Below are 15,079 nucleotides of genomic sequence, written 5' to 3' on the forward strand. Positions count from 1 at the left end.
ACAAACAAACAAAAACAACCTGTGAAATGTATGAACATTTATAAGTAACATGCAACTTCTGGCAGATTAATAACATGCACAGTGATAAGATTTTTACTACCTGGTCACTCTGAGATTGATAATTCTGCTACAAGGTCTTAATGGAGGTTGTATTGGCACTTGAGAGAAATTTTCTGACCCTGGAGGGCTTTTAATCATTCAATGCCCAATGACTAGTTAAAGCCAGAAAACTGAAGTCTGAGTAAGCCTTTTAGAATGCAAGGATTAGTTCTGGGAGATCCCGTCTCCAGTTGGTTAACTGGAACTCAAAGAAAGTTAGGCCAAAATTCATAACCTACTTAAGTACCAGCCTGTGTACAGGGTTTATGTACATGTGTAATTGCCAATAAAAATCAAAACATGATAGACGTATTATTACTGTTCATAAGAAAAGTCACATGGAGATATCTAGACCCATGGGGTCATTTATAGTACAGCTAGAAGCATGATTTATTAAAATTCCTAAATCAAAAAATTCCGACTACTTCCTTGTGTATGAAATCTCCACAATCAGATCCTATTTGCTCAAACATATCCTTTATTTTGTAGTATCTGCCAAATGACTTCTGAGAATAATTATTTGCTGGCAACTCACTTATGACAAATATTTTAATCCAACCTATTGAAATAAGATTTACAGAACAATTACACATTCAAATTTTTTTTCCACATATATTCTCTAGCATGCGTTTAAAACTGAGTATTTCAGAAACTACTCCAGCTAGGAGACTCTCTATAATTGAACAAATCTGGTGGCTTAAAACATTTTTTAAAATGCCATAACATAAAGGATGCATTTCTGCATGAGCCTTTTCTACCTTAGTATCAGTCTAGGGAAACTAAACAGGGCAAGTTCTGTTCTGTCTTGTGTAGATTAAAATGTAGAATCAGTTATTTCAGTGAAAGAACGGCATTTGGAATAGATTTGCAGGGGAACAGAGGTTCACAAGTTGACATAAATTATTAAATAAGTACTGAATATATGTCAGCATAAACAGCTCCCCAGATACTGTATGCATTACCTAGAGGATTGTCTCACTAATAGCTTAGAACTGAGGAGGAATTTTCAAAATAAAATTAGTTGAGATATCTTCAAAATAAAATGGCAAGCAATCAGAATGTGACTCAGCCAGCCCAACAGCATTTCTGGTCTCTGACTGATACAGGAGTTCCTGGAAGCATGGTCAAATCAATAACGGAGAGGAAATGAGGCTGATCAGGTAGAAAAGCCTTTCCTCTGCAGAGCAATTTCATATTTATAAAATGACAACATGTCAGTGAGGACGGCAGCAGAAAGCACTGCTCCCACTAAAGACAGCAGAACTACAAACATGTACCTTGGAAAATTCTTCTTCTCTTAGGCAGGTCTTTAAAATCTCTGGACTGAAGAGTGGCCTGATATAAGGTTGATTCAATTTCATGCCAGTTTAAAGGCTATTTCACAAAAACAGATGTATGCTAAAGTTCTTGGAAATAAGGGGCAAAAGCCTACTGAAGCACATCAAAGAATCAATGAGTGCTGGAATATGCACATTAATAAGCATGTACAGAAATGCTAACTTTGTGCTTGAGGCTTATTGCTTATTTAACATTACAGCCTAATTATTGAGTGATTATAAACACTATTTTAAAATGTTCCTTTATTATGTAACAGCCCACAGATACTCCATTCACCGAAAGGTTATAGAGAAAAAAAAAAAAAAAGGCAATAAATGTAATCAAGTAATCTCTCTTTTTCCTTCCTAGTGGTCTAGAAAGCCCTTGACTTACCATAACTGCATTGTCTTTCTTTATTCTTACTGGAATAAAACAATGCTGAAAGATAAACAGAAACAATTAACAATTTTATGCTCTAAATTTATGCCTGGATCACAATTCTATAGGAAAAGGAGCTCTTATTTTGTTAATTATAGAAAATACAGGATACTTTTATTCGTTTCAGTGTCAGATTTTGCTTTAGGCTCATGAACATTGTTTATCATCTCAGCAGAACACTTAAGAACATAAGGAAGAAATTGCTCTTTTGTGTGTAGTAAGCCAAGATCTCCCAGCTTGAATGCAAACTAATGTAATCTAAATTATATATATAGTCAGAAGTGGCACAAATAGGAAAGGCATGCAGTATATAAAAGATCTTACTCTGATTCCTTACCTTCATGATTCTTCCTCAGGTTAAAAGGAACATTTTGCTTAGGTCTTGCATTTTCTTGAGAAGAATTCCTGTCAATTCAATAGCAGACATATTTCTACATGAATGGAAGGAAGAAAATCCATGGAAAAATTTTCAGAAATTTCTATATGGCAACCCATGGCACATGGCATTTTAATATTCTCTATGGAAAAATTTATTTGCTGGATTCCTGTTCCCAGCACTAGCAATATTACCTGAATGAATGTGATAGAAAACATACATTCTACAATAAATTATAGTATATAACATGAAAAAAAAATAAAAACAGAAATAAATTAAAAAAAAAAAAAAGTTGAATTGCTGGGAAAAGGAAAAGTGGATATCGCCAAGAATAAAGTAACCCGTGCCATCTTTCTTAACTGTTTTATGCAGCTTCTTGTATATTGTTGAGGTTAAAGTTAGACTTTGTTCAAAAATAATTAAATAAGAATGAAGGCTTGTGTCATGGTGAATATCTGTATTGAGGTTAGCATGACTTTATATATAAAGAATATCTATGTGTTTTGCTTTGTTTTCTTATTCAACCAAACACATGACCAACATCCAGATTATATATATAATCCATACTGCAAAAAAAAGCAAACAAACACAAGCCATTTGCAACTATTCATTAGCATGTTAGTGGCTCCTAGTTTTCTAACTCTGCATTTATTTTCCCTTTCATATAAAATTTTGGGAGCATAGAACAAGAAAGGCAGCAGGCCTTTCTTGAGTCCATATACTGGACTCTGGCTGATAAGGTCTTTACAGAGATCCAGTATAATTTCTTAAAGGTTTCAGATGCTTTCCTTCCAGTGTTTCCTGTAAAAGTACTCGTAAAGCAGTTTCTTCCCAGATACTGTCCATTCAGTTTTAATTTTGAAGGACGTGAGGTCACTGTCTGTGACAGGCAAGGGAGGTGGTGAGGTTCTATGCAAGCAGACATTGATGTTTCAGTAAGAGCTGCTGAAAGCAATAGTAAAATCCGTCATGGTAAAAGGTAAACTGTCAAATGCTAAAACAGAGGTTTCTGCATTACCACACTGAGATAAGGGAAAAAAAAAAATGTCTCCTGGCAGATGTTTGTGTCTGTATGTGCATGAACACGTAGTTTTGACATCTTGCACTGTCTAGACACCACCCTTTTTCATGCGCATTCATGACCTTCTTCAAAGGAAGCACTTAACAAACTATTAGAGGGTTTGTTTTCTGAGTTATAAGTCATGTATATACCTCTTTTTGTTTGCCAAGGAGTTAATGGCTAACACCTCTCAAATAAGATTTTTTTTCCTTTCCACTGTTACTTTGTGTATTATATTTTTTTCCAAGTCTTGTTGTAAAGTGAAAACAAGATGTCTTAACTCTAGGAAAACACTAGGCTTTGGTTTAGCCAGAGCACACCAAAGCAGCATGACAACCATTACTGCTGCAAGGCCCCAGCTCCTAAAGGAACTGTGTGACCTCTATGTGTCAATTCTGTAAAAAGATTGTGATTATCATCAGGCAATACTAAGAGACATATAATAATTCTATAGAATTACAGCAAGAGATCAAAATGTAGTATTTAGAATCAGTATTACAGAAAGATACTCAGATTACTGTATTTTCTGCTGAAGACTTAGCTTTTTAATTGTTTTCCATTCTCCAAGCTTCTCCCAGTCAGCAGGACTGAGGAACAGTGCAGTTATGAAGATCTTCCTCAGACAGAAAGTCCTGCACTCTGCAGAATCCTTTTCTCCACAAGGTGTTACCCAAGAAAGGACCTTCATCTGCATAAACTGCCCCTTTTTATTTTTTTCTCACTCTCTTTTATGACCTATTATCTTGTATGAAACACAGAGTGCATTGTCTCTGCACTTTGCAATTAGATCTAATGAAACTAATGACTGTACATTAGGTAACCAGGGCGGGGGGGAGGAATATGCTTGTGTACCTCACAAACTACTAACAGTAAACCTGAGAGTCCTTTAGGACTTTCTGGTTCAACAATTGAGATAGCTAAAGGACAGACAGCAATAACAGTAATGGAGCTAGGATGGTCTGATCAATCAGACATAAGCCATAAAGGATGTGTAGAGATAATATCTTCCATATGATTAAAACTGAAAAGGTGAAACAAACAAACAAACATAGAACTGGGCACTTTGGGGGCCTCTGATAGATGCGTTAATTGTGGGTGGTACGATTTTTAGTGGGTCACAAAATCAGTATTCTGAACATAGTAGGAAATTGGTTTCAATGTACATAACATATTAGGTGGTACCCCTTCATCACTTTCAAGAAACTTTGTCATATGTTATAACAATATATATGTGACTGTAATTCTCACCTAAGCTGTAACCAGTTCATAATAATTATAGATGAGTTTCTAGAACTCTTCTTGCTTCTCCTGTGGGAGGAATTCAGAGAGTTCACTAATGTCACTGAAGGTTTCAATACTATCAGCATAGATGAAATGGGTTAAGAAAGGCAGAAAGAAAGAAAGGAATAAAGAAATCTGTTTAAATCCTGTCTCTATTCTACAGATTCATGATCAGTGAATTGCTTAACTGTACAAGATCTAAGTCAAAAGCCATTATTTTTCCCATAATTGTCCATGCTGTCTGTTTGGACAGTCAGCTGTTTTAATCATTGGCTTTTGTAAATGGAAATACTAATTTTGCATAGTCAGAGAAACAAGAACAGTTAAATACACCAATCAAACAAACTGCCGTTCAGTGAAGAAAATCAAAAAATTTTTCTGATATACAAACTCATCGAAGATGGGAATCTCAAGGATTAATCAAAACTCAAAAAGAATGCATACCTGAGTAATTTGGGGAGTAAGCTTTACTCACATCTTTCTTCCTTGCAATTATGTATAATTACATGCATATCTGACACATGCATCACCATCACATGTGTGTAGCTATAGGAGTGGGAGATTATGATTAGCAATCACGTATTTTTTATACAGTGAATTAGCAGAACAGTATTATTAGCTTAGCCATTGCAGAACAGTGCAAAGAAGCAGATTGGCCTATGCCCTGGAGAAAGGTCATGCTACTTCTATATATTTATATACATACAGTAAGGTTTAGCTTCAAGGAAAAAGAGGCCAAAGGGCTTGCTCAAAGTGAATGAGTGGCACAGCTTAGATTAGAACAGAAAGCTGCTAAAGGTTGGTATGCTTTGATATGCAAACCTAAATATTTTGGCAAAAGGGCAAGGGCTTATACATGAATGCAAGCAGCTGCATCTTTGGGTTACTTTTCATGGAGTGGCCAGCAGTAACAATAATAATGTTTAGCACATTCATGGAACTGTGTATTTTCAAAACACTAATAAACAGTTAACTAGCACAGTGGTAAAGTGTAATCTTCACTTTACATCTAAGCAAGGATACAGATGACTATTGGCATCCTGAAAGCCACACCCATTTCATTGAGAAACAAAATTAAAATTTAAAAAGTCTTACAGATGCCTTATATAGTGACTACAGCATTCTCCAAGCAAAATGCACACAGTAATGTCAGTTGCCCATTTAACTTGGAAAGCAGTGGAATGGAGCACAGACATTTTTTAACATATCTGTTTGCCTAAACAATATAATATATGCCTCTATTCAGTAAAGAACTATGGCATACTCATCTATGAAATGTGAAATGTCATTAGTCAGGAAATAATAAGCACAGAGAACACTTTTTTCCCCCCATATTATATATTAAATACATTGTATACTACAACTTTTCATTTTTCCTTCCTTTCATCCTTCTTAAAGTTACAATCTCTTGCCAGAAGCTCAATAGATCTGGTCTTGTCAGTACAGTATTTTTCAAGCTTTTCAAATAGAGTTAAAATGAGGTTCTCAGAGTATACAACTCTTGACCTGTCATCTTGTTGGACATAGAAAATTTAGAGCCACTGAAAATCACTGAACCCTTCTGGAAAATCCATCTGAAGTTCTGTCTTTTCTTTACAATTTTGTTTCTAATTAGTGAATAAATTAAATGAGAGTAGTAAACTCTATTAATTTTGACTCTGATTTTTTTCAGGAACAGCCTACCTAAGTCACCTCACATTTCTAAAAAAAAAAATAAAATAAAATAAAAATTACTCTAGCTCCAATTACTTTTTTTAACACAGGGACCTCTGTATTAGAAAGAGAAGCAAAAGGGAAAAAAAATATGTGCTATGTCGACACCTAGCTGCAACACTAATGGCAGAATGGCTGACAGTGCTCTATGGTGGGATGATAGATATTCCTCTCAAATGCTGTAAATCCACCTACAGCTGCTGAAGGATTATGTTTCATGGTACTCACTGGAGCTACTCCAGTTTATATCAGTTGAGAAACTGCCTTCAACATATTGTATAATAGCTATCTTACCATTCTGAAAGATTTGTATGTGCCTCTTTAGTCATGAACTGGAATTTTTCAAGTAAACTGGAAAGCAACCAATGTACAGTCAGGACTGAACCAAGCCGTCTCATTGGGTCTACCATGTGATACAGGTCACGCAGTAAAGTTTGAATCTTGGGTGCAGCAGAAGGGAAAAGCTGAGAAGAGAGATACTGATTAGGGACTACATGTTACATTTTTAAATTGCATAGAAGTGAGAAAAGATTAGAAGACAGTGTATATTATAGCATACAGATATATTAATATAAATGCTCTTTCACGCAAATGTAAAAAATGACAGTCTTGCCCATCCCTGCAAATCAGGCTTGCTAGTACTTACATGGAAGTCTACCTCCCTAGCCTCTCAAGGTCTCTGGTTTGACTTACAGAGTTAATCTGGAAGTCAACAGATCTGACTTCCAGATCTATACAACTAATTCCCTTTTCAAAAAGCCCCATCAATTTTTAGCCTTAAAACCCATTCAGAGGTCTGGAAAAAAAAATCTGAAGTCTTTCAGAAGACTTTCTGAACAATGGATCTAGTTGCTGATCTTCCACTTCCCCAGTCTTCCTCCTCAATTCAAGACTCCTTAATTGTCATGCCTATTCATGGACACTGTCTGTTGTTCCTCCATCTCTATTCTTCTCCAAAAAATGAACTCGCTACTTCAAGTACTCACCCCCCAAGAGGGGACCTACAGGGAAGCTGGGGAGGGACTCTATCAGCGAGTGCAGTGGTAGGAAAAGAGGAAATGGTTTTAAACTTAAAAATTAGACGTTTAGATTAGACTTCAGGAATAAATTCTTTTCTCTGAAGCACTGGCAGAAGTTGCCCAGAGAAGTTGTGGATGTCCCTTCTCTGGAAGTGTTCGAGACCAGGTTAGACTGGGCTTTGAGCAACCTGATCTAGTGGGAAGTGTCCATGCCCATGGCAGGGGGGTTGGAACTAGATGATCTTTACGGTCTCTCCCAACCCTAACTGTTCTATGATTCTATGATTCCATGATTGACTCGATGACATATGAAGAAGGCATATAACATATTCCATCTGCTTTTTTGACACTTTTTCATCTCTATCTTTTCTTTGGTCATGATCTTAATGTCGAGCAGTCTCCAGTTCTTCCATTGGCAACTGCTTTGCTTCACTGTCATTCTGTTTTTTTAACAACTCATAAGCGATTTACATATTTTTTCTCCTTTTCCTTTCTTCTATTTTCAGTTTTATTTTTCTGATTTAGCTGTCCTTTTCAATTAATCCTTAACTCAAATTCTGATTTATTTCTTTATCTCTTTTATTTTAAAATCCAAAAATCCCAAATAAAATAAGTATACCTCCACCCCCCAGCTTCCCTTTCCATACAGTCTGAGGCATGCGCCTGAGACAGCAGAGAATGGTAATCACCAAGAAATGTTAGCAGATTTACATAAAATATGAATCCAGTATAACAAAACTGATTTTACCAGCTCAAACTGTCCAATATTCTTCAGCTCTTTTATGAAAGTAATAATGGAATTTATCTCTTCTAAAGACAAACATTGCTCATCTTCTTTGTGGTAGATTCCATCCTGCAGAGGAAAGGACAGCATACACTGTTGAAATCACATGGAAAGCAATATGTTTTCATCAGACCCCAGTCCCTTTGGTGATCAAAAGAACAAGTTACAACAGCTCTCAATTTACCCAAACCTCATCTGAAGTCACTTAAAAAGAGCTCCTTTATAACTCTTCCTATTTATCAGTCTATGATAAAGTCAACTGTGCATCATTTATTTTATAGAAAAGAACGCATATAAATTACCATGGGAAAAAAATGTGTAGACAGTGAACTACAGACAACAAAGTGAACTGAAATGTGATTTGGTCTCCTATAGAAAACAGAGTTACGTGATCATATCATATGTTATCACTTATGTTTGTGACTACCTAATTTATCCTAACATAAATTTAGAACAGATGACCCTGTTTTAATCATATCTGACTGAGAGGTAGAAGTCTCATGGATGACTTAATCTCTGTAAATTTTGAAAGCAAGAGGCTCTTCAGAATGCCCTCTTACAAGTGCAAAAATCGATAGAAATACTGCTAAAGATGTTCCCAGCTTGTCATAAACAGCTTTCAGAAGTGATGCAGACTTTACACAGACCCTAAAAATGCAAAAAATTACAGTTGGATCTTGCATTCAAAATGAGGCACAAGGTAGTAGGAAACCAAATTTAATTCCAATGCTCATTAATCTACTTGTCTGAATTAATCAAATGTAGGTTTATGTAAACTCACAAAACTGTATATTAAAAGACCATTTTAAAAATTTTAATAGGGGGAATTATTTTGTTAAAGTTTTAAATATATTTTAAAGACCTGTACTTTTGGAAATGAAATAATTTGAGAGTGGAAATTTTTACTAAATTCCCTTTTCAATATAAATGCAGTTTTTCTCATGACTCTCCTGAAATTCAGCAACAGACAGACAGTTTTGATTGAATAAATCCTTCTTGCAAAATGTTGGCACCAACAGTTTCATAAAGGCATACAATTTAGAAGGAATTATTTTCAAATAATTATTATTAAGAAAAAGGTGGAATGAACTACCTTGCTCACAGTTAATCCATACACATTTTCTAAAGTTTCTTTGAAACTGGAAGTTGGCGATTTATTAGATAAGAGAAATTTAAAAGTATCTTCAAAAATAACTTCTTTGAAGGTTTGGTCCTGAATATTTGACTCCTCCTCATCTTGAAAGTCAAAGTTCTCATGCACCTGTTAGAGAACAATGTAAGAATTTACATTTTGTAAATCAAGTCCTGTCTTCTCAAAACCATACACTGTCAAACTGGAACTGTTTATACAATAAAGTCGTGATAAGTCTAGTAAAACAGGATTTTAATATAGAAAATGCAGTACCACATTTTCTGTGATAACTACACGCCACGATATTTGCTGACCTCTAGCGGATAGAGTACAACATTGCATCCTCATGCGAGCCTTTTTTCCATTTTGAAATTTGATTTTTTAAAATGTCAGCTTATAAATTAGCACGATTCTTGCAGAAGTCTGGTACTTAAGAGATGCTACTGATAAAGATATATTTTTACTGTACATAAACGCAATGAATAAGCTCATAAAATATACAAATAAATTATTATTTTATTCTAAACACAAATATAACCTAATTGCATGAGGCTTATGCATACTTCATACCTTCATTTCTAGGAGATATAATCTAAAATAAAATCTTAATTGATACTAAAAAATTATAATTTTTTAAAAATAATTTTTTCATAGGAAACTATTAAACAGTACAGGCTTACTGTACACACATGGATTATGACCAATGGCCGAGACTGCTATACAAGCAGGAAATCATTATATTTTATGTTTATATTTTTTAGCAAGTCTTGGTAGAATTTATATGCAGCCTGGTGTCCAGTCTTAAAATTGTTATGACATGTCACATTTCCTCTACTAGTTAAAGATGTCTTGTTAGACTAATTAAAGATTTTGTCTTCAGGTTTTTGTCGTTTTTAATTGTGCCAACTGTCATAGAATCACATAATCATTTAGGTTGGAAAAGACCTCCAAGATCATCAGATCATCTGGTCCAATCTAACACTGACAAGTCCACCATTAAACCATGTCATTAAGCTCTATATCTACATGTTTTTCAAATACTTCCATGGACAGGGACTCAGCTACTTCCCTGGGCAGCCTGCTCCAATACTTCATAATCCTTTCAGTGGAGAAATTTTTCCTAATATCCAAACTAAACCTCTCCTGGTGCATCTTGGGGCCATTTATTTCCTCTTGCCTTATCATGTGGTGCTTGGGAGGGAAGACAAAAGCCCACCTTGCTGTAGCCTCCTTTAAGGTAAATGTAGAGCATGATAAGGTCTCCCTTGAGCTTCTTTTTCTCCTGGCTAAACAACCCCAGCTCCCTCAGCTGTTCCTTGTAAGACTTGTTCTCTAGACCCTACACCAGCTTTGTTGCACTTCTTTTTGGACATGCTCCAGCACCTTGATGTCCTTATTGTAGTGAGGGGCCCAACACTTAACACAGTACTCGAGGTGCAGCATCACCAGATCTGAGTACAGGGGGACGACCACTGCCCTAGTCTTGCTGGCCATGCTATTTCTGATACAAGCCGGGATGCTTTGTTTCATATGTCCATTTTTCCTTTGTGTTTAAAAGGTCTTGGCTTTGTGAAGGATGGAGACATTAACTGCATTGCTGTTACTAGAAACTTGAACACATCTTAACTGAGGATGACTTTTAAAAAATGTCTCCTGTAATTTCCCAGGATATATTTACTACTATCTTTTTTCCCTTTTGTACATTGTGTATAGAGACGGATTTTACATGCCCAGATATATGCATGTATGTACAAGGGTAATGAAAAGCTGCTGGAAATAAATACAGTTTTTGTTTCTGTCTGGGCTGTTCTGAGACAGGAATGGTACAAAACTGGCATGGTGAGTTTATGCTAATGGTCACCTTTCTCACGTTTTGAGGGCTTTGAGGACTGTCTTGGAAGAAGGCAACACAGGAGGAGAGGGCAGCATAGTGGAAGTCAAGGCAGGACATGAACTGAAGAAATACACTACAGTTTATAGAATCATTGAATATTCCAGGTTGAAAGGGACCCACGAGGGTCACTGAGTCTGACTCCCAGCTCCCCACAGAACTTTAATTTGTATTAAAAGCCATTTGTGGTATTTTAACTTCCTCTCTTCATGTTTTTTTCTAGCACAGTTAATACCTAACTCTAATTGCATGCAACACTTCCTATATATTCTATTTAGCTGATATTCACTTGGGTAATAGTGGAGTAAAGCTAAAACTGAAAGGTTTGCGTGATTATATGATGTAGTGAACTTCAGCACAGGAACTCTGTCCCTTCCCAACTGGTTTCTCCCACAGCTACTTGCCACTTTTAGGCAAAACTAATATTAATGCATTTGTCCATTTCTCAGAGGTTTGAGGGCAACTATCATAGAGATTGCCTTGCTTTGTTCTGTTTGGTGTAATTTTTGGGGGGTGGAGCAATACCCTTCTTCTTGTGTTCAGTAAGCTTGCAACCTTCAGGGCATTCTTGGAGACAAAAACACTCAAAAAGAAACATTTCGGTGTCATTTACTCACCTCAAGAACTACTGGGTGTAAGGAGGTGCTGAACCCAATGTCAAAGGTTAGCATTTGAAAACACTGGCTGCATCTGAAATACAATATAACAGGGAACAGATTCAACAAAGTTAGATACTGTTGTGAAATATATGCTACAATGACAGAACGCACACACCTTTGTCCAGAGAAAGCATACAATATAGACTAAACATTTCTAAGAGTCAGCAGCCTTAGCCATTGATGAGTCACATTTTGAGCTGATGAAAGCAGTGATATATTCAAGAGTACCTGTACAGCTCACTTTTAAACCAGTGAGGGAAGTGAACTGGACCAGAGGAGGAAATGCTTTTTGATGAGAATGAAGTCCCACAAAAGCTTTGGAGACATTCTGAGGACAATAGATGTCCATCAGGTGAGACTTACTGGGCTTACTGAACCCAGATGCACCGGGGGGGGATGTTTGAAGAGATGGGCCAGGAACCCTAAGCAAATCTTGTGCTATATACATAAGGGATACCTATCCTATTGGTAAACAAATGTTAAAGAGTTTAGACCACTTCAAAAATAGTCCTATCCCTGTTATATTCCTCACCTCCTTTCAACTGTCTTCATTCAGAATGTAAACTTTATTCCTGACAAATAATGAGAATTATATTATTACTACTAAAACACCCATGTTCTCAAATATATTTATAAAACATACAAGCATTATAAATAGTAACTTACTTAGTATTTATCATTAAATAATGTTGATTTATGTGTAAGAACTGTAAGACTCTAATAGAAGTGATTACAGTGATGCAATATTCACATAAAAATGTTGCTACCTGAGTACACTTCATAACGTACATTTCATAAAGTATTTGCAGTGTTGTTTGTATTCCCTGCCCCAGCCAGTTCAGAACAGTCTGGGTTACTCTAATTTTAAATATTTGACACAAGACAGAGTGCTCACTAACGGGAAATACAGCTTTATGATAACTGGCCCAATTTTGAGTGATTTCTGTTCATTTGTGCTGCCTGAAACACTTCATGAGGACACAGTATCAGGTCCTCGGTATTTATCACAACCTCTTCACAAACTAGAAACCCTGTAGATATTGAAGAGTTTTACTCCCTAGATACAGTATGTCCATGCTTCATTCTATTAGGATTAATGAAATAGAGGGGATTTTGTTATTTTAGGAGTCATGCATCTTCTACAGTTTTTACTATCTAAGGAGTTATCTTAATAATAGAATAGCAAAGAATTCTGCAAGTTACTTACTGATTGAAAGAGCTTGGTCCTGAGGCAGATAATTCACTGAAGACCTCAGTTACAAGTAGAAGTTTGCTTATAGCTTCTTTCATGTTGTTAAAGGCTTGCTGGGGAGAACTGCTTTTGAAGAACATCTCAAAAAACTTTTGCAGCTGTGAAAAAGATTACATATATTTTGTGAACATTTACCTAATGAACATTAACTAAACCAGTGCTTAAGATCATAAATTAAAAGGCTGGTAGAAATCAAAATTGCTTTAGAATGTCAATCTCAGTTGTTATTAATTAGCACAGTAAAAAAAAAAAATAATAAGGGCATAATAAAAATCATAAAAAATAATAATAAAAAAAATAATAAGGGCATAATAAAAGGGCATAAAAAATAATAAGAGAAGGGGGAGGGCATGAGAAACACCAGAAAGCACACTGGCAGAGAATGTGTTTTTGTTTACAAGTAAGTATATCAGAAACAGACTCTGTAGCTATGGTTTAAAAAAATATTGCTCACAGTCTAAGCTTTCTTTGATAAAACCTTTTACTATCAACTGGTTTGGGGCAACAGAAATCATAACACTGCTTCAGCAGTAGGTCATAGTAAAAACCTTTTATCTTGTAAATGTACCAAGGGCTACCACACCCAACCTTCACTTTGAATCCTTACCCCAGGTTAACAAGTTCTAAACACAATAAAGAATAAAGGTATTGGGAAACAAACAAACAAACAAACAAACAAATCAGTCACCACAGCCTATGTTTTGACTGAACTTTTACATATGCAGATACACAGATGGTTTTTGCCATGAATCCTCCTAGAGACATATACAACACAACAATGTGAGCCTGCACAACAATGTGCTCTCAGCTGGTTTCATCACTCAAGCAAATTCACCCTCCTCAACATTGCAGGCAGAGATTTAGGGAGAGAGACCTGGAGCAACACGGAGCACCAGGCAGGTTTTGTTGCATCAAACTGTGCCAGTGCTCAGTCACCTGCAGTGCTTCCTGATGTTCAGAAGACAGAACCTCTAGTGTTTGTTTGTGCCCATAGCCTCTTGTCCTGGCACTGGGCACCACTGAGAAGAGCCTGGCTCTGTCTTCTTTGTACCTTCCCTTCAGATATTGATGTGTGAAGGTATCCCTTCACACATTGATGAGATCCCCCCAAGCCTCCTGTTCTTCAGGCTGAACAGTCCCAGCTCTCTCAGCCTATCCTCATATGAGAGATGCTCCAGCCCCTTCATTAAATTTGTGGCCCTTCATTTGTGGCCCTGATCCCACTCTTTCCAGTAAGTTCATGTCTCTCTTGTACTGGGGAGCCCTGAACTGGACACAGTGCTTCAGATGTGGCCTCACAAGTGCTGGGTAGAGGGGAAGGATCACCTCCCTCAACTTGCTGGCAACATTCCTACTAATATAGCCCATGATAGCACCAGCCTTTTTATGGCAAGTGCACATGCTGGTTCATGATCACCTTGGTGTGCACCAGTATTGTCAGGTCCTTTTCTACCAACCTAATTTCCATCTGGGTGGCCCCCAGCATGTACTGGTGCCGGGGGTTGTTTGTCCCCAGGTGCAGGACTTTGCACTTCTCCTTGTTGAACTGCATGAGGTTACTGCTAGCCCATTTCCCCAGCAAGTGGAGAACCCTCTGGAAGGCAGCTTGACCCCCTGGTGGATCAGCCACTCTTCTCACTTTTCTGTCACCTGCAAACACGTTGAGGATGCACTCTGCCCCATTAACAAAGATGTTGAACAGACTGGACCTAGCAAGGTCCCCTGTTGTACACCACTAGTTATTGGTGACGCATTATGATGAATTCACTGTGCTGACACCACCTCTCCTTTCAACAGACTTCTATGCACTTTAGTCCATGGAATTTTCTAGACAGCATTGGAGTCTGCCTTGTGAGCATGAATACTGTCAAGCATGTTGGTCTGTGTTGGCATGAATGATTGCCTTTTCATTTTTTTCAGGCAGCATAGCACAGTTAAATGTAAAAAGTGCTTCCCACTTTCCTTTTCAAAAACAAATACACAAACAAACAAAAAAAACATTGTATCATTGCCTACAGCCGGCCATGGAAAATAAGTAGGCAGCTTACTCTGATCCTC

The 15,079-nt window shown here is 36.8% G+C and overlaps 1 protein-coding gene across 5 annotated transcripts in view; it reads right to left on the reverse strand.

Annotated features, from left to right (window-relative positions):
• CPED1 (cadherin like and PC-esterase domain containing 1) overlaps positions 1–15,079 on the reverse strand; it is a 148,416-nt gene that overhangs the window by 70,747 nt on the left and 62,590 nt on the right. For 4 of the 5 annotated variants that reach the window (XM_005013138.6, XM_005013137.6, XM_013093575.5 and 1 more), the window contains 8 exons: positions 12,977–13,119; positions 11,728–11,800; positions 9,181–9,348; positions 8,052–8,156; positions 6,579–6,748; positions 4,539–4,598; positions 2,192–2,259; positions 1,810–1,854 (listed from right to left, as the gene is read on the reverse strand). In XM_005013138.6, coding sequence (XP_005013195.4) covers positions 1,810–1,854; positions 2,192–2,259; positions 4,539–4,598; positions 6,579–6,748; positions 8,052–8,156; positions 9,181–9,348; positions 11,728–11,800; positions 12,977–13,119 — 832 coding nt within the window. The remainder of the gene's footprint in view (positions 1–1,809; positions 1,855–2,191; positions 2,260–4,538; positions 4,599–6,578; positions 6,749–8,051; positions 8,157–9,180; positions 9,349–11,727; positions 11,801–12,976; positions 13,120–15,079) is intronic. The other variant, XM_013093574.5, reaches the window with a different exon arrangement.

This window comes from Anas platyrhynchos, chromosome 1 (genome assembly GCF_047663525.1).
Source record: "Anas platyrhynchos isolate ZD024472 breed Pekin duck chromosome 1, IASCAAS_PekinDuck_T2T, whole genome shotgun sequence".
Lineage (NCBI taxonomy): Eukaryota > Metazoa > Chordata > Aves > Anseriformes > Anatidae > Anas > Anas platyrhynchos.